A 19,820-nucleotide genomic window follows, 5' to 3' on the forward strand; every position below is an offset into this window, starting at 1 on the left:
CCGCCAGATTTAAAGAGAGTTCTCGGACACAACAGCGACTGTCAAGATCCTCTCATTCGCTTTTTAAAGGAATTGGGAACTTTTTATTGTATATAGAAATAAAGGTATGTGTTTTGTGTTTATGTGTCTTGTATGAGTGAATGTATTTATTGGTGTGAATGGGGAGGGGATGATGGCGAAGCAGCTTCTCCATCGCCTCTCAGGTTGTGTGTATGACTTGGGCTGATGGCCGAAACTTTATAAAAATACCCCATCGACCCCAATCTAGGTTAGTTTATTATAGGGAATAGGTAGATGGACGAATATCTAGTACTCCATCTACCAAACAGTATGAGTGAGATCAAGGTATATAGGTATATATGAATGCATTTATTGGTGTGATTGTGTATCGAGTGTGTAACGGTATTATGTTAGTGCTTCGGGGCTGAAATGACCAAGCTGTCGGATGCCTCTCTCTCACTCACTCACTCTCTCTCTCTCTCTCTCTCTCCCCCTTTCTCCCTCTCTCTCTCCCTCCCTCTCTCTCTCTCTCTCTCAATCACTCTCTCCCNTTTCTCCCTCTCTCTCTCCCTCCCTCTCTCTCTCTCTCTCTCTCTCAATCTCTCTCTCTCTCTCGCTCAAAAAAAAGAATACATGTTCGACAATTTTTTAAAGACTATTACCTAGCTTGGAGGACTGTAAGTGTTCTAGTTCAAGCAGAAGGACTTTACTTTTATTTCACCGTAGCGGGTGTCAAATGTGCACTAATAAGAAAAAATTGTTACGACCGTATCTCCGTTACTTGGTGGGGCTTAGTTTGGGGTCCGATGAAAAGAGGTTTTTGTATCGCGGGACAGCTTTCAAAGATTTATGTCCAAGGATCGTCGAGGAGGCGGGGTTCCTTTGATTGTTCCCGTTCGGCCAGCAACAAGTTCTTCCTTTTCACCCTAACTGTTTCTTTCTACCTATTCGAACAGTGTTTCGCTTTTTTTCTCTTCTTTCTGCGCGACCATATTTTCTCGGGGGATTTCACGCGCTCCTTTCAAGGTGCCGTATCGACATTGCGAGGCGACATGACTCGCTTGCAAATAAACTTGTCTGGCGCTGTCAGATCAGACATTTTTACAGATCGTTTCGATTCGGAACAACCGACCTCTTTGAAAGGGGTGGTAATTCATTTTCCTCCTTACAACAATGAAATGAGCTCTACCATGAATTTAAAAAAGCAATTCCCAAGAATCACAACAACATAAATACGATAACAGTAAAAATACATTTTTACCAAGAAAATTATAATACAACAGCAGATTCATGAAATACAGATTTAATAAAGCATACAATCTTTTATGAGATTCAATGAAATAAATTGAAAAAACTGACAGCTCAACTTAATGCAGAATAAAATTGGCTGAAACTATTTTACAGCACTATTCTACGATATTCACCAAGAAACGACTTAAAAAAACTGAAAGCTTTTCCTAAAACACGGGCTTAAAATGACAAATTCGATAAAAGTGCAAAACCCTATTAAAATACGAGTGATCATTCAACATTTGTTACTTTATTTATCTTGTTCATGTTGCTTTCGAAGTCACGATGGCTCAAATGGTAGAGCAGCGGCGTATTTGGGGGTTCGAGTCCCACTTGTGACACTGACTTTTTTATCTCAACCAAAACCTATCTTTTCATAAATTTAATCCTGTTTCGTTATTTGGATATTCTTGTATGGTTCACATTTGTTGAATAGGTATAGTTTTGTAATTAATTTTATAATTGTTCCCCACGATTTATGTATGAAAACACTTCGAGTGTGGAAATTTGCAATTTTAAATAACCCTTATCGCCTAAACACTGTTATGGTTCAATTCTTCTATTTTGAACTCAACCTGAATAAAATTATCTGGGAAACTGACAGTCACTACGATCAACTCTGCCCCAACTTCGTGCAACATCTATCTGCTCGTCTTTCCGGCACTCAACTCCATCTTTTTTTGCTCTTGTTTTAAGCTTCCAGATCTATTTTTCTCTAATAGCATTCAGCAACGAGCGTCATTTTGGACACTAACGCTACATAAAACTTGGTTAGTGTTCTTTTTTGTACATCGTGACTTCGATCCACTCGGACACTAACTTCCCATCTCAACCCCACCTTTTGAATTTTCTCTCCTTTTTGCCATTTTTCAAATGTCATGTAATCTATTTGATTCTCGGTGATTTTAGTAGTTAGTGTCCGAGTGGATCGAAGTCGCAATAGCTCAGGTGGTAGAGCAGCGGCGTATTTAAAAACAGTCAGTGTCACAAGCGGGATTCGAACCCACGACCTTCGGTAGGAATTGGAAGGAAGGAATTTTCCCTCTTTTTTGCCATTTTTCACACTTGTGACACTGCCTTTTTTATCTCAACCGAAACCTTAATTAATTAAAATGAATTTATTTGGTCAAGCGGACCACAAAACCTAATAAAATGAAGTATACTTCACTAAAGCTCTCCCTGGCCATTTCATTTATCGCCAAGAATCAAATAAATTACACGACATTTGAAAAATGGCAAAAGGGAAGGAAAATTCAAAAGGCGGGTTGAGATAGGATGTTGGTGTCCGATTGGATCGAAGTCACGATAGCTCAAATGGTAGAGCAGCGGCGTATTTAGCTGAAGGTCGTGGGTTCGAATCCCGCTTATGACACTGACTTTTTTATCTCAACCAAAACCTATCTTTTCATTAATTTAATCCTGCTTTCGTTGTTTGTTTGTTTAATCCTGCTTTTGTTGTTATGTTGTTTGGAGACATTATACCTCCTTCCATCAGTGTGAGGGGGTTATTCCTGGAATCCCGGCAACTATACTGGAGTCAGGGATATCCTAAATTTTGTGGAGCCCTGATCGCACTACCGTTTAAATTTCACATCCACGCATTTCATTGCTAAAATATAAAGGGTGGATAAAGAGATATGACCGAAAGATACTTTACTTTCTTGAAAACCTTTAAAATTATCGATATAGCCGAATTGTATATAAACTAATGAAAATAAACTACAACATAAAAAAAAGGTTTTTTAAAATGTTTAAAAATATCTGATCGGAATCGGTTAAAATTATGCCCACGAGGAAAGAAAATGAAATCCTGGGGGCTGGAAGTTGGGCGAAACCGAGTTGATTTTTATCCGCGTGTAATCAAATAACTTGTCAGAGTGTTTTAGGCGTAACTTTTCCTATAAATAAGCGCCAAGGGATTGAGTCAATAATAATCAGATCGAAGCCGGGAGCCCCTTATTTTCCGGGTCTGACGCCACAAACCGACCTGTACGCCGTGAATACCGATGGAGAGAAGGGAGAGTAAAAACTTTCCAATACAAACTGCGGAGGTAGGCTTAACCGATTAACCGGCCATTTTTTTTTAAATTCCGGCAGATCTGGTGTTAATACTTTTCAGGTTTGACATTGTACAGTTAACAGGGAGAGAGATTTAGCATTCATTTGCAAAATTATTTTTCAATGTATTCTATTTTAATTTAACTCATACATAAACAGTTTGAAACAAGTATAGACCAAAGCAACATAATAATTAATAAAGTTTAAATAAATAAATCATCATGTTTATACAGACAAAATACATAACAAGATGCCTAACCTTAATTTATTACATAATGCAATGACAAAACTGATATCTAACTATTGACAACTTGTCTGTCTCAAGATTTAAGGAAATTAATGGTACTTTGGTCCGAGCGAAGTATATTTCTTGAAGTATTGGGTTGTCCGGAAAATAATGCAGGATTTTGGTATTAAACAAAAAAAAAGAAACTAGTTACTTTAAAGCAATGTTCTTTAATCAAAATAATTTCCCATACTCTCAATACATTTCTCCCAACGTGTTGGTAACTTATTAATTCCGTCTGAGTAGAATTCAGAATTTTTAGAATTGATAAAGTCAATAAATGCATTTTCCAGTTCCGTTTGATTTTTGAATATTATGTGTTGTAAGTAGTGGTCCAGGTGTCTAAAAAAATGGTAGTCAGTAGGCGAGAGGTCCGGAGAGTAGGGTGGGTGAGGCAAAGTTTCATAGCCAAGCTCCAATAATTTTTGTGACGTTACACGTGACACATGTGGTCGAGCGTTGTCATGCAACAAAATGGGCCCTTTCCGATTGACCAAAGAGGGCTTCATTACTGCCAATTTCTGATGCATGGTATTAATTTGGTTACAGTATGATTCAGCATTGATGGTTTCGCCAGGATTTAAGAAGCTGTAGTGTATTAAACCAAATGAAGCCCACCATACCGTAACCATTACCTTTTTTTGATGAGTTGGGGGCTTTGGAGCTTCTCCTTTGTCGAGCCACTGTCCAGAACGTCTAGTGTTATCGTAGAGAATCCACTTTTCGTCACATGTAACAATTCTGGCCAGAAATGGGTCATTTTTGTTTCGACAAAGAAGTGATGCACAAACATCAAAGCGCTGATTTTTTGGCGATCGTTTAATGAGTGTGGAACCCAATTTTCGAGTTTTTTCACTTTTCCAATCGCCTTGAGGTGGTCAGCGACGGTCGTTTTACTGACTTTGAGTTGCTCTGCAAGTTCTCGAACAGTTGTTTTGGGGTTTTCTTCCACCACTGATCGCAGAACATCATCATTAAGAGAGGAAGGCCTTCCACGACCTTCTTCATCTTCAAGGCTGAAATCTCCCTCCCGAAATTTTTTAAACCACCTTTGCACAGTGCACTCATTAACACAACCCTCGCCCCAGACTTGGTTAATGTTTCTAGCCGTTTGGGCTCCGCTTCGGCCGAGTTTAAACTCGTAAAAGAAAATCGTACGAAATTCTCGCTTTGACATTATAAGGATGACTGAATTATTTCCAAGTAGCGGAATGCTACAGAGGTAAACAAACAATATCATTTGGAAGAGGATTAATCATACAAATGAGTAATCCTGTAAACGTAAACAGAATATTTTATATAGATTTTTTTTAATGAAAACTTAAAATCCTGCATTATTTTCCGGACAACCCGATAGTTATTTTAAATAGAATCAGATACTATTGAAAGAAAAACATTTAGTGTACAATTAAAAAAAAAAACTTGAGTAACGCAAAGGCAGATGAAGGGGCCTAGGCGACGTCATCCTCTCCGGACTTAACCACCGCGATCTGCCTTTATGACGGCAAACAGCAATAAAAATCATAATTAAAAGAATGTGGCAGTGAAGGTGGGCGGGATCGGAAGATCTCGCATCAAGCATCCATTTTGGGAGTTGTGCCCCACTCAATGTGGTACCACGCTGTCGACGGGTGGTATAATGTGGTTAAGGCTCGGGGCCCTGAATAGGTGACACCTCGTGTCCTCATCCACGTCTCTCTCTAAATCCAGGTTCCTTCACTCTTTCCTGTGACCCCTCCCAACCATTGGTTACAAGGGGGGTGTCCGGGCGCAAAATAAAGGTGTAGCCCAGAGGGCATGGCAACCGCTCTAAAGCACAAGCTGCACTCGTATCGGCCTCGGGTCGGCAGGTGTCTTATCAGAAGCCCATGAGGGTTAGTGTACCAGATCCTGTCTGCATAGACGGGGGAGGGCACATAACCATCTGTACTACGGGGTAACAGATATGTTCCAAAATTCAGCCCCTGTTCCACTGGGAATGGATTCGTAGTGGTTCGTGGTGATGCCCCTGGCGGGAACTTAGAAAAGAGGCTGTCTTCTACCTGTGACTTTTGCGTATGACCACTGTTATACACCCGGCCTCATGGGATACGGCGGATCAGACCGAAGCGTATAAGCGTTGAGGAAGCTATGATTACGCTGACAGAGTCCCTCGAATGTGTGAATAGTGGCGGATGGGAATGAATAGTGAATTGGTCGCTCCTCTCCGAGTATGCTTTGCACGCAGGTGTAGGCTGAGCTCGACTGAATGCTTTTACCTTAGGCGGTACTCCTCTAGGGGGTGGTTAGAAATTCCACTATAAACAAAACCGCGGCTGGAGCGGATCCGGGTAGTTTCGACGCTAGAGAAGCCACAATACTATGGGAGATAGAGTGGCCTTCTCTATCTAGGAAGTGCGCGGGAGACGAGGCTGATGTATTTCGGCTTAGGTAGCCTTTGCGAGCGGCATAGATCAGATGCTTAATGCAGACCTGACCACTTGGAATGGGCAAGCGGGGAGCGAGGTTCTCTTGGCCCCTCGGGGCTGAGCTGCCTCTACACCAATGCTGCGGCAGTAACACCATTCTGTCGTATGTGGGCGTCAGCTCACATCTTGAGAATCAAAACGTCCGATAAGGCCGAATAGGCTAGTGCGGACGTTAAAGATCCTCATTGTCCTTTTAAGGACGACCGAGTTTACGGGAAAACAATGTCTCGCATCAACCGCACTGTCGATAAATAGTTTATTTGGAGGAACTGACACGTAGAAGAATAATCTTCTTCACCAGAGTAAGGATTAAACCATGCCAGGTCGACAAACGTTACTGGCGAGTCTCACCTAATTAAAGGGTGCAATTCCGTGGTTCCATATAGAGAGCGTGTAGGAATGCCACCCGGTATGAGTATTGTTCTTGATCACGACAGCGAGTAGTGATAGGCTCATGTGGAGATATGAGCTTATATAAATGAGTAATTATATTTACTTATTATTATGCGTATAATCTACCTTGGTGGGTGAGATAGTAAGGCTGATTTGAATTTTGCTAATGTTGCATTATGTTTCGATGGATAAATCTTATTGGAGTAAATTGACTGTATCCCCCTCTGACTGTATTTATTAAACAGCTATTTTTCAACTTTGTTCGTCTAACCAAATCCGAACCGAGAATAGGATTTAGAAAAAATTGTTTATTTTCTCGATTTTTCCTTAAATATTTAACAGTTTATATTGTGGGAACCACTGTTTTATTATTATCGATCTTTATATTATCGTATCTGTAGTTTTTAAATTCTTGTTACTTATGTGATTTAAAGATAAAATACAAAAACAATCCGATTATGACATTTAGCAATAAAGCTGTATCCACTGAATTATGAAGAAATTTATATTCCAAAAAATCTTCGAACCCACCACTTATGCACAAATTTAGCCTCACAATAATATATGATGATTTTAATTAATAAAGCCTTTTTTTATTTTATGGGAAGAAGCTGAAGACTTATGTTATTTAAGTTGATGCAAAGCCACCGGGGTCCGTTGGAAAACCGTACTTTCTTTTATTTATATTTTTGTGTAACATGTTTCCGGGAAAGATACCCGCGGCGAGATTCAGACGAGTTAGAATTGTAGATTAAACCAGCATGACGTCCAGGTCTGGCGGTGAACATCTACCCGCTCCTCCGGTCGAAGAAGGGTTCCCATTAAANCCTGTAAACGTAAACAGAATATTTTATATAGATTTTTTTTAATGAAAACTTAAAATCCTGCATTATTTTCCGGACAACCCGATAATAATAATTAATTAAAAATTAACAATTGGTACCGACGTTGCCGAGTCCACAGTATGGTAATTAATACAAAACTACAATATTGCAATTAATATTTACAATCCACATATTTATTTGGTAGTCATAATTGACCGTAATAATTGTTTTAATGAATTATACTTTAAAGGTCTTGTTCGATATGGAAACTCAGGATATCTCAAATGGTTAGAGCAGCGGCTTATTGACCTGAAGGCCGTGGGTCCGATTCCCGCTCGTGACACTTGCTTTTTCACCTCAACCAAGAACTTAGATTAAAAGTATAATTATTTAAAATAATTACAATGTTTCAATACTATAATTTAAGAAAAACAAAATAAGTTATGAAATTCAATTGAATTTTTTCCTTTTTTGAAGCGCTCACACCACAGCAAATTTTCAGTCAGGCATAAGATAAAATTCTTCCAAATTGTCTTAAATCTGGCAAAAGAAATAATTGTTCTATTTATATTTCAACAAAAGATTTTCTTCTATTTTGTACATAAATCCCTCTTCTTTTTGTGTAACTTAAAGTAAATACGATTCAAAATTTCTCGAAGCACACTTCAACTTTGTAGCTTATAATTGCGTAAACACCCAAACAACTTTTCTATAAACAAACATTTTTTTCTGTTTTCCGTTTCAACTAAAAAATTTCTTTTTTCTTAAACGAAACTCGTTTCCTCTATGTTCATTTTGCATCTTAAATCCCCGGAAATAAATTTCGGAAACGTTTTTAAATTTTCGTTTTAATGATTACCTAAAATCCCTTCAATTTGTTTTATACTATAGAATAAAAAAATTTATTTGTAGAAATTAACGTAATAAAATTTGTTAGATAGGCGGAAGAAAGATTATTTTGAAGTTGTTTTTTTTGTGAAAAATTACATTCGTGAACCAGTTTGTACTACACTTCCAAGCATGTCGGCATATCGTATAATGGGCTTAAAGTTTTCCCCTACTTGAAGCTCGAGTAATTGTACCCTGTTAGCCTAAAAGACTCTAAATGTAAAAACCACACATTCCGCGATAAAATGGAATACACTTTCGAACCGCGTGAAGAGAATAGAGTGCACTTCTCTGCCGCCAAATGACCGTATTTAGATATAACATTTCAAATCTTAACTTGAACAGCCAATCGAAGATCGGATAGATTTAGTCCATCTGAGTATGAATTCTGAAAGTCAAAAAACAGGCCTCTGACAAAGCTATTTGTAAAGAATAACTTTCGTTAATGATAATTTGAAGATCGTGAGATGCGGTCTGGTGTGACGTAGTTTTAGAAAAACATTTTCTTTATCATGCCAACGTTTCGATCTTTAATGAGATCATCTTCAGGGCGTGGGATTGTTTAAATTTTACAAATACATGTAGTATGTAAAAAAATGAATTTATACAATGCCAGAAAATTTTAGATTCTATTCACTGGACAAGAAAGTAAAGCAACATATCTATGATTGCAAAAAACCCAAACAAAATCCTACAGCACTGGCTACCCACTCAAAACAAACATAAACGTAACTTTTTAGAAATGGTTTATATCAACAGAGATAAACACTGCATCAATTACAGAACAGTCACATGTAAACTCAGTCGCAGCTACGCTAATATCATTAATCAAATTCAATATCAATAACATACATATAACACACAAAACATATAATATTACGTAGAAAACAATCATCACATTCCACACATCAAACATTTCTACGTAGTCTAATTCTTCAACAATTTAGCTTCCCTTTCCCTAATTATCCCTTCTATATAATCCTGAAAAGATAATGAGGCTGAACCACCATTTTTTTTCTTATTGTCGGCGCTCCTTTAACTTCAAAGAAGTCAACTCCTCATATAAAAATGTCTTTCTATTCCCGACTTCCTTCCCCACCCCTTCAAAATCCAACGTATATAAACATAAAACAATATCTCACTGGCACTCCCAACACGACACACACGAATGATCTACACAGAAAACAAACACTTTGTGTGAGATCAAATACTTTGATTGAATCTAAAATTTTCTAGCATTGTATAAATTCATTTTTTTTATTTAAAACTTTCTAGCATTATATAAATTCATTTTTTTAAAATCTAAATCTAAAATTTCCTAGCATTGTATAACTATTCATTTTTGAACAATGTGAGATTTCGTCTCACCGATTTTTACATTTGTGTGTATCTTCCTTTAAACTTCTTGGAATAAACTTTTTTTTTGTATTTGTGAGGATTTCCTAAATTATTGTGCACAGTTTACAAATTTACACTTAAATTAATTTATTTTTATACAAATGTAATTGCTTAACGTATAAAGATGGAAAGTTATTTTTAATTGAATCTCAGTCTGTTGAAGTGTAATTAACCTACTGCCCTTTACTAACCCTGTTAAAAATTACTGTTTACAAGTGGGCCCAAGAATCTAGAACAATAGCAAGCAATCCTACCCAACGTACACATTTCCTCTAAGTAAATAAGAGAACTGAAAGCGAATTGCGAGAAACCACAGGAGAAAATCCTTTTGAATGGGCCCAACCTCAGACTCTATGACGTTTCCCTTCACCATGAAAACAACCCCTTTTCTACCAGCACCGCTATATTGACAAAATGTTAGTTTCTCTTAAGTACTTTATTCTAACTGGGTAACTTTATTTTGGAATTGATATTTTACGTATCAATTGTTATTCTGTTTACTTCACTTAATTCGAAAATCTATTTGAAAATGTTTTCTTTTTGTGTTGGCGTATGCGCTGGTTTACTTCATGATATATTTGTTATCACAATAAATTACAAAACATTGATTAATTGCCAAAGGTCGGAGCGATATAATGATTTATCTACTTTCCCCTAAAATTATTATACAGGTACAAGAGGGCTTCATGAAACTAAGTATGAGGCAAGTTTCTAATTAGCCACACATACGAAACTTGTACTAAATCTCATGTTCCAGATTAACAGCGAGAATTGGAAGCAAAGTTTCAAACATAATCTCGCAGTTGACCATTAAAAAAAATTAAAGAAAAGTTGAATTCTAAAGATTCCTAAATAAATTTTTCAATTGCTGCATATATTACCAATAAAAAAAAAAGTTTTGACGCCGAACCAATATTTATTTTCCGAATCTCAAGTTGTTGGAAGATCAATGACGATCCAAGCGCATCTTTCATGGATGAGAGCGTGATTTAGCCGATGCCAGTATTACGGAGGGCCAGATGTACAATAAATAGAAGGGGACATAATACCGAGATATGACTGCTGGGTAACAGATGCATTTCCAAAGGGGGAAAAATTATAAGAACGAGGAAGCGGCCGCTTTAGGCATCGTACATCATAACGCGACACAAATTCCTTTTAACCTTCAAACAACAACAAAGTAAGTCATGGTTTTTTAAATACTTCCTAAGTGAATTAACGACGCTAATTTAGATTTTTCTGCCTCTTCAGGAGTGTATTAAAAAAAAGTGTTTTAAAGGCTCAAAAGATAAAAACATTTCATTTTTCAAGGTATCTTCCTTCATTTATTCATAACACGAACAAAAAGCTATCATTAATTTATATGAACTGTTACAAAACCGTACAATGGCAATTGTAGTTTTTTTCTCAGCATTTATGTGAAGCTCTCCCCATCACTTTCTCTCTCTCTCTCTCTCTCTCTCTCTCTCTCTCTCTCTCTCTCTCTCTTTCTCTTAGAGAGAGCCTAACACTGTGATATTTTAATATGGAAAGAATTAGCACAAAATGATCGCCAGTACATTTCCGCGCATACAAATTCTCATTGCAGTTAAGCTAATGGCAAGTTTTACCCTAGGATTTTAACGGTCAATACCTTTGGACTTTTTTTTTATCCCTCCCAACGACAAAGTGAATATCTTTCTATCTTAAGTAAAGTGAATAAGGTCGTGCGGATTGCTCGGACTGTAATAGCCGATTGATCAACACTGATATTACCGTAATAACAAATAAATCATAATTATGGCATAGTCATAACAGACACAATACCAATATTCTATCCGAATAGACATTCTTATGCTCATTATATAAAACATTAAATATAATTCTAAAAAAAAGTCACTAAACTAGTGCTGTGTCCTGCTTAAGATATGCCCGACAACAAAGGGCATAACTCATGGACAATAAATAACATAACATAACACATGGTCTGCGTGTAACCAAAACCAAAATTATTCTATTCGTTATTTAATATACAGGGTTTCGCCTACTGTGTTACAAACTTTGCCAGTAGAATCTACATTCAAAACGGAACCAAAAAGTCCTATTTAACTATGGTCCGAATCGCAGCAGTTTCGGAGTTATACCACTTTTTCTGATTTTTTAAAAATTTTACGACCTTGTTTCCAATAAACAATGGTAAGTCCAAAACTAAAATGTTTTGAACAAATCCCATTGAAAACAAACTTGTAAACGTTCGTTTTAGTAGCGATTTTTTTTTTTTTTTCAAAGTGGAAAAACATAATAAGGTGATGCTGAACAATTATTTCCAAACCTAGAGACTAGGGAATTTCAGAAAACGTACTTCATTTAATATTCTTTTTAGTGGTGTAATTTCTTTTTTAATTACGTTTTTCAAACGTGAAGGAATTGATGGAGGCAAGGAAAAATCCGTGGCTAACAGACTGCTAAGGTGGAATATTTAAAAGAAAAAAAAGGAACTTTTGAATGAATTTATTAAACGTTTTTTTAATTTGGGTTCGAAACCGAAATAGTGCAAGGTTTTACTTATTTACCAACATGACTCCAACTTTGATTAAAGTATTATTGTATTATTATTCCCTGGAATAAAAGAGGTTTAAGATTCAAAATGTTTTTAGTTATTTATGTGATATCTTGCTAGCACTATGGCTACTTTTTCTAATGAAGAATACGCTGATAGACATCTTATGTATGTGTTTTGCGGTTTAATGAGACGGCAGCGCGTCGAAAATACGTTGCGAAGGGTGGAGAGCATTTCGAATCAAAATTTAAAAAAAGTTTAATAATAATTTCCTTAAGTTTTTATTTTGTATTATTATTATTAATCATTCCACCTTATCAATCTCTCAACCACGGTTTTTTCCTTTCCTTCATCAATTTCTTCATCTTTGAAAAAGTTTTTAAAAAAGCAATTGCACCTGTAAAAAAGATACTAAATGGAGTACATTTGCTGAAATTTGCTGGTTTCTACGTTTGGAAATGGTTGATTAAAATAACCATAGTAAGTTTTTCAACTTTGAAAAAAAAAATATTCAAAGTTCTGGCTACGAAAACGCTTATTTCACGAACACTTACAAGTTTAATATTGATCACATCTTATTGGAAATTTCACCTAGTTTTCAATGGTATCAATGGATTTGTACAAAACCTTTTAGTTTTGGAATTATCATTGTTTATTTTAAGTAAGGTCGTGAAAATGAGAAAAAGTGGAATACTCCGAAACTGCTGAGATTCTGATTATAGTTAATTAGGACTTTTTGGTTCCATTTTGAATGTAGAAAGCAAAGTTTGTAACCCGAGTAGCCGATCACCATTTTCCAGCCAATTAGTGAATTTAATGAATTAAAATGAAGTATACTTCACTAAAGCTCTCCGTGGCCATTTCATTTGTCGTCGAGAATCCAATCCGATTACACGACATTTGAAAAATTGCAAAAAGGAGGGAAAATTCAAAAGGTGGGGTTGAGATGGGAAATTAGTGTTCGAGTGGATCGAGGTGACGATAGCTCAAGTGGTAGAGCAGCAGCGTATCTAGCCGAAGATCGTGGGTTCGAATCCCGCTCGTGCCATTGACATTTTTATCTCAACTAAAAACCTTAATTAATTATAACTCACATGGTTTGCTTACAACCAAAACCAAAATTATTCTATCCTGTTTAAAAAGGTAGTTCCTACTCACTGTATGTTTTTTTAAAATTTTTGTTTTACCCCGGGGATATCGGCGGGTTCACTTTTGTAATTCATGTCGAGAGACATGGTTGTAGAACTCCTTCAACCTGATGATGTGCTAAAAGCTCGAATCCGGATCATTGCAAAACAACTTACTGTGAGTAGGAACTATCTTTTTACAAAGGATTGAACACCGCACTTACTCCACCGTTCATCATTTTTAAAACTTATTCTATTCAATATTTAATATATACTCATTATATTTTTTTATTACGAATGATATTAGACTGAAAGCGTTTGCCATGAATCATTTTTATGACTTTTTTCCCAAAACAGCGAGATGTTGCATAAAACATCCGGTTAAACAGTAAAACTTGAAAATCAAAGGATTTGCAACTTGGTGGTAAGAATGAATGAATTGAATGTGCAAGAGCTAAAATACGTAGAATACAAAGCACCTTTGTATCATCCGAAGCCGCATTTCTTAGTTTCTAAGCCATTTAGTTAGGAAAATAATTACAACTTGTTAGTAGGAAAGCAGATGTAATCTCATTAGGTAACGACAGAGTAGGGAGTGCTGAAACTTTTGCCCCGGCCTACCTTGAAAATCCTTTGTGTAATAAAAGAAGTTTAAAACGAAACCTTATTACTTTCCTGACTTTCGCCGAGCAACTATAATTAAGTTAATTATCCGGCTAAACGCGGTTATACAGCCCCTTCCGCGATGAACATCTCGGCTCGATTAAATTTACCCGGTGGGAAGGGGCGAAACGATAAAATAGTTCAAAAATTGAAATTAGACAGTATATCCACCTTGGCTGGTAAAATTTCATAAGTTTTTAGCGGGGAGACGATTAATAATGAAAATAAGTCAAATGTTTTTAATCCTTTTTAAAAAGATAGTTCCTACTCACAGTAAGTTGTTTTCTAACAATCCGGATTTCGAGCTTTTACCTCATCATCAGATTGTAGAACTCCTTCAACCTGATGATGAGCTAAAAGCTCGAATGAAGAATTTTTAACGCAAAAACAATATTTCAGCATTTACACGGTTCCTATATTCTTTTGAAAACTACCAAGAAAAGCTACAATATGGTGCTTTATAAATATATCTTCCTCTTATCATTTCAATATCACTACACAGAACATATAAAACAATCATTACACTACACACAGCAAAGAATTCTACATAGCCAAAATCCTGAAAGGCTGACAAACAATTACCCGTTTTTTCCATTGTCGGTCCCTTTCATCTAAAAAAAAAGCCGACTCCTTATATAAAAATAAATTTCTATCTATCCCTACTTCCTCTCCTTCAAAATCAAACATGTATAATCACAAAACATTAATATCTCACTAACCCTCTCAACACGACACACAACATTGACATATCTATACAGAAAACACACAATTTGAATGAGTACAAATACTTTGATTAAACCGAAAATTTCTATTTTGTGTACATCGTTGTATAAATTTATTTTCACATCTACATATACTTGTATAATCTACACAATGTTTATAAATCCCAGGCCCTGAAGATGATCGCAATAAAAACCGAAACGTTACGAAAAACGCACGATAAAACAAATTTTTTTCAAAACCTACATCACACCAGATCGCATCTCATGATCACTAAATAATCTTATAATTATATTACATTACTATCTACTAAATTGGATAGAGAGAGGGAAAATACTTTATTCTGGGACTAAAGGTCCTCTAAGAATAACAATAAAGTCACAATAATTTTTATAAATCTGGCATTTGAATTAATGAAGGTTTGCCTATAGTAAAAATATTAATCGAAATAAATTGGCATAAAACACAACATACAAAATAGAAAAAATAGAAATAAAAGTACTAATAATAAAAAAATAGGGAAAAAGTGTAACAATAAAGAATCCTGCTTTACGATCATATTCAAAAATTGTAAACTCAAAAGCTGAGAAAAGGAAGGAACAAGCTTTCTTATGTAGTAAAATAATCTAATTACATTGTGGACTATGTTGGCTCTGTTTGGAGGGAGACGAGGTGTTTGGACAGGAGCGATTTAAAAGAGATAATGGAGGCGGCTTTTCGGATTGACAAAGGAAGAGAATTCCATTGATCTGTGGCCCTGAGCTAGGAAGTATGGTTCAAATGTGGAGTTTTATGATGAGGAAGGAATAGGTCACTCGGACATGACCGACTGTTAAGAGAGTGGAGAGAAGATTTTAATTGAAAATGAGGAAAATTTTAAGTTATGAAAAGTTGGTAAAGGAAGATGTCTATTAAACACGTCTAATGGAAGGAGGGTGAAGCCAGGATAGGTCTGAATATAGGTGTGAGACTCTCGACATTCGGGAGTGCCGAAAATAAATCTGACTCAACGGTTCATTAGTCTTTTCAGATTCGAAGGCCCGCCATAAGCGACACAGCTGTAGTCGAAGAGGGGAAATGTGAGGGAGGAGCAAGGAGTTTACAAGTAGTGAAAGGTAGAAGGAGACAGGACCGCCTTAATTGAATGAGGGATGCAATACAACATCGGAAAATTCGGGAGATGGGTTTTCAGGAAAGGTATTAGTTGGAGTTAACCCGACGAGGTTTTTAAAGTGGAGCGGAAGGCAACAGGCTGGTTTTTGGATGAACATTGTAATAATATACATATATAATATACATAACATACAATGAAATAATGATTAACTCAGAGTACAATAATTAACGAAGGTTTTTAGTTGAGATAAAAAAGTCAATGGCACGAGCAGGGTTCGAACCCACGATCTTCGGCTAGATACGCCGCTGCTCTACCACTTGAGCTATCGTGACCTCGATCCACTCGGACACTAATTTCCCATCTCAACCCCACCTTTTTGAATTTTCCCTCCTTTTTCAGAGTACAATGTATGGCGAGTGGGCACTCTCAAGAATGGCACAATTACACAGAAGACAAACACTTTGAGCCCTTAAGATGATCTCAATAAAGATCGAAACGTTGGCACGATAAAGAAAATATTTTTTTGAAACCTACATCACACCAGACCGCATTTCACGATTTCTGAATAATCAGAGTACAATCTTGAGTTACAATCCTGTAGTCATAACTATAAATGTTTGTTGCCTAGCATTTCTTTACTTTTACATTTTAAATATATAACACACAAATTCTATAGAACTGTAAAAAAAATTAATGTATTATTCTTGTACTTTAGAATGTATAAAAAAGTCATTGACTATGCATTGTTTAAACAGCAAACGATGCAGATAAAAAGAAAATAATCTTGAATAACGTCGTTTAAAAACCAAAGTTTATCTACAAAATGGAATAATAATAAGTACATCCAAATATGTTTTCGTAGTCATAATTGATCTGTTAATTATTTTAATTAATTATGCTTTTTAACTAAAGTTCAATACGCCATTGCTCTAACCACTTAAGTTAACGTGACTTCGATCAACTCGGATACCAACTCCTCGTCTCAACCTACAGCATTTCAAATTTTGCCTTTTTTGCCATATTTGATAATATCGAATAATCAGGATTCGATTCTCGGCGAACTTATGAAGTCCCCAAGTAAGTATTTCTATAATTACTGTATTAACCCATACATTTATATATATCTACAGTATTCATAATTAACCATATTAATTATTTTAATTACACTTAATGAAAGGTCTTGGTTGAGATAAAAAAGCTAGTGTCACGAGCGGGATTCGAACGTACAACGTTAGAATCGGTCTAGCGATGTAGGTAGCGGGATTCTAAAAGGTCGTGGGTTCGAATCCCGCTCGTAACACTAACTTTTTTATCTCAACCAATGCCCTAGATTAAAACAGAATTAATTAAAATAATTCATAGAGATGAAGAAAAATCCGTTTAAATAATAGAGACATCTTTTAAATATAGAGGTAGATAATATTTTCTATTTATTAATACATAAATTATCCAATAATTTATAATTTTTATGTTAGGTCGTGGTTGAGATAAAAGTCAGTGTCACGAGTTGGATTCGAACCCCGACCTTCGGCTAAATACGTCGCTGTAGATGCTCTACCACGTCCACTCCGACACAAACTTTCCATCTCAACCCAACCTTTCGAATTTTCCCTACTTTTTGCCATTTTTCAAATGTCCTGTCATCAGGATTCGATTCTCGCCGACAAATGAAATGGCCACGGAGAGCTTTAGTGAAAATATACTTCATTTAACTTATTAAATTCATTAGATTTCGCTTATTGTTCTAGGCAATCCTTTTTTAACTATTTCGTTTAAAAAATGTTTGTTTTAGTTTTTAAATCACACTCTAAATTCTAACAGATTAAAATGATAAATTTTCTCTCTTTTCGTCTAAATTTTCCCATAAGGATAAACAAATTTCAGAATTTTTTGTCACAATTTTCGCTATGAACACTTGAAATAATTTAAATAAGACGTTTTATCTTTTTTTTTAAATAGTTAACTATGAAGTCCTTTTTTAAATGTTAATTTAAATAAAAGGACATGACAACAAAATTTCAGTTTCAAAGCAAACAAAAGTTAAGTCTAATCCAATAAAATAGATTCGATTTTTGAAGTATGAACTTAAATGCTAATTTCGACGAGTAGAAGATTTCACAAGTTATACCATCTGAAAGATTACTAAATAGAAAGAGGCCAACAAGTTGTTAGGGTTGTCTTAGCCGTAACCGACCCCCACGAGAATGGGGGTTGTAAAACAAACCTCATGCAACAACCCCGGATCGTAATCCTCTCCTCCACCATGCAACAATACCTTTCCTTTTCAGTTACATCTAGAGAAAAGCCCTTTTATCGCACACGGTAAAATAATTGATTAAATCTAAATTGAACGATTCAAAATACGGGTAATGTGATGACGATTCGAACCGCTTCTGACGTTTCGAGATCGTCGGGATCGGAAAACGAGGATATCTTTGTAATAATGCATGGTGAGACCATGGTAAAAAATTTCCAGGGTTTAAATAATAAGATGTAAATAAACAGTCATAGATTTAAAAAATAAAAAAAATAAAAACCACATCACCCTATTTTGATTTTGTATATTCCAAAACCACAACCATCCAAGCTACCTTCACCCAGGGGCTCGTGTACACTCGTCCCTTTGTCTAGTTTCACCGGGGAAAGGAAATTGGCGAGTGGGTCGAGGGTAGGTGCCGGTGTTTCCTGCCTTTGTTCGAAGCACTCAGATCGGACTTTTGGATGGTCGTTGACGTTAGGGGCTCTCTATCCCTGTTAGAAAACCTCGGCCGAAAAAGCAATCGATTTTTAACGGTTTTCTTTTCAATCATGCGAAAACGTGTGTGACACGGCAAACTACACGATACGACGTCTTAAGTGTGGGAAGTTTCAACTAGCTGACTTTTTTTAGACAAATTACTTTGAAGAGAGTCGAGAAACTATTTTGGAGGGTTTGAGAAGAAAACCTTCCAGCGCAAGTTTTGTAGTTCAAATAAAGCCATTACAACAGCAATAATAATAACAACAATAACAACTGTGTTTTATTTCCACATAATTACCAAAAACATGCATTACCTTAAAACAAACTAAAGAACGATTTATTATCTAATGAACATATTATTCCTCTTACCAAAATGTCTGAATGAAAATATTCAGAAAATAAATGAAAATGAAAATAAGTGGTTGAAGTTGGAAGTTTAAATAAAAGTAAAGAACTCTTATTACACGAAGATTTTTGCGTCAGAATAGTTGCTTGCCACATAAATAACTATTATTTGTAGATCATGAGATGCGGTCTGGTGTGACTGTAATTTTTAGAAAAAAATTTTCTTTATCGAACCACCATTCGACCTTTATTAAGATCATCTTCAGGGCTCAAAGTGTTTGTTTTCCGTGCAGATGTATCATTCTTATTTGTCGTGTTGAGGCCTCATATAAATAACCTACAAACAATATATAACCACACTATAAGATGATAGGAAAAGGCTTAAATTTAAATTTATTTTTTTAACGTAAGTAAATGATGGAAATTAGTGTTTCAATCAAAATACAAACCGATTTTGACGATTTCTCTGTCATCAGAGTTCCTAATAAATAGTATACACACGGATACATAATTTCAAATTATAACTGCTTCAAATAAAAAAATAAATCTAAAATGTCTTAAATTTTAGAAACTAAAAAAATTTTATCATTAGTTTCAAACAATTTTGTTCTTCTGTTGATCGTACGTGACAATAATTGCCTAATTATTATGAATATATATACACACACAGACGAACAAACAACACACAACATAAATATATAGAGATTTAGAGAGAGAAAAAGAGAGAGAGAAAGAAAGAGAGAGAGAGAGAGAGAGAGAGAGAGAGAGAGAGAGAGAGAGAGAGAAAGAGAGAGAGGGGACAATAATTGCCATAATTATTATGAATATATACACACATACAGAAGAACAAACAACACACAATATAAATATATAGAAATTTAGAGAGAGAGAGAGAGAGAGAGAGAGAGAGAGAGAGAAAGAGAGCCACAAAAATTGGAATCAGTAGATTATAAGTACATATTTAGAA

The 19,820-nt window shown here is 35.6% G+C and overlaps 1 protein-coding gene across 6 annotated transcripts in view; it reads right to left on the reverse strand.

Moving 5' to 3' along the window:
• Positions 1 to 19,820, reverse strand: part of LOC106673148 — a 472,569-nt gene that overhangs the window by 25,297 nt on the left and 427,452 nt on the right. Inside the window, exon 4 of one of the 6 annotated variants that reach the window (XM_024228686.1) lies at positions 16,726 to 16,776. The exons of the other annotated variants lie outside the window; for them this stretch is intronic. Coding sequence (XP_024084454.1) covers positions 16,756 to 16,776 — 21 coding nt within the window. The 3' untranslated portion in view covers positions 16,726 to 16,755. Of the gene's footprint in view, positions 1 to 16,725; positions 16,777 to 19,820 lie in introns of those variants that run through there. 6 annotated transcript variants of the gene reach the window in all.

The sequence above is a fragment of the Cimex lectularius genome, unplaced genomic scaffold, assembly GCF_000648675.2.
Source record: "Cimex lectularius strain Harlan isolate CLEC.00 unplaced genomic scaffold, Clec_2.1 scaffold276, whole genome shotgun sequence".
Lineage (NCBI taxonomy): Eukaryota > Metazoa > Arthropoda > Insecta > Hemiptera > Cimicidae > Cimex > Cimex lectularius.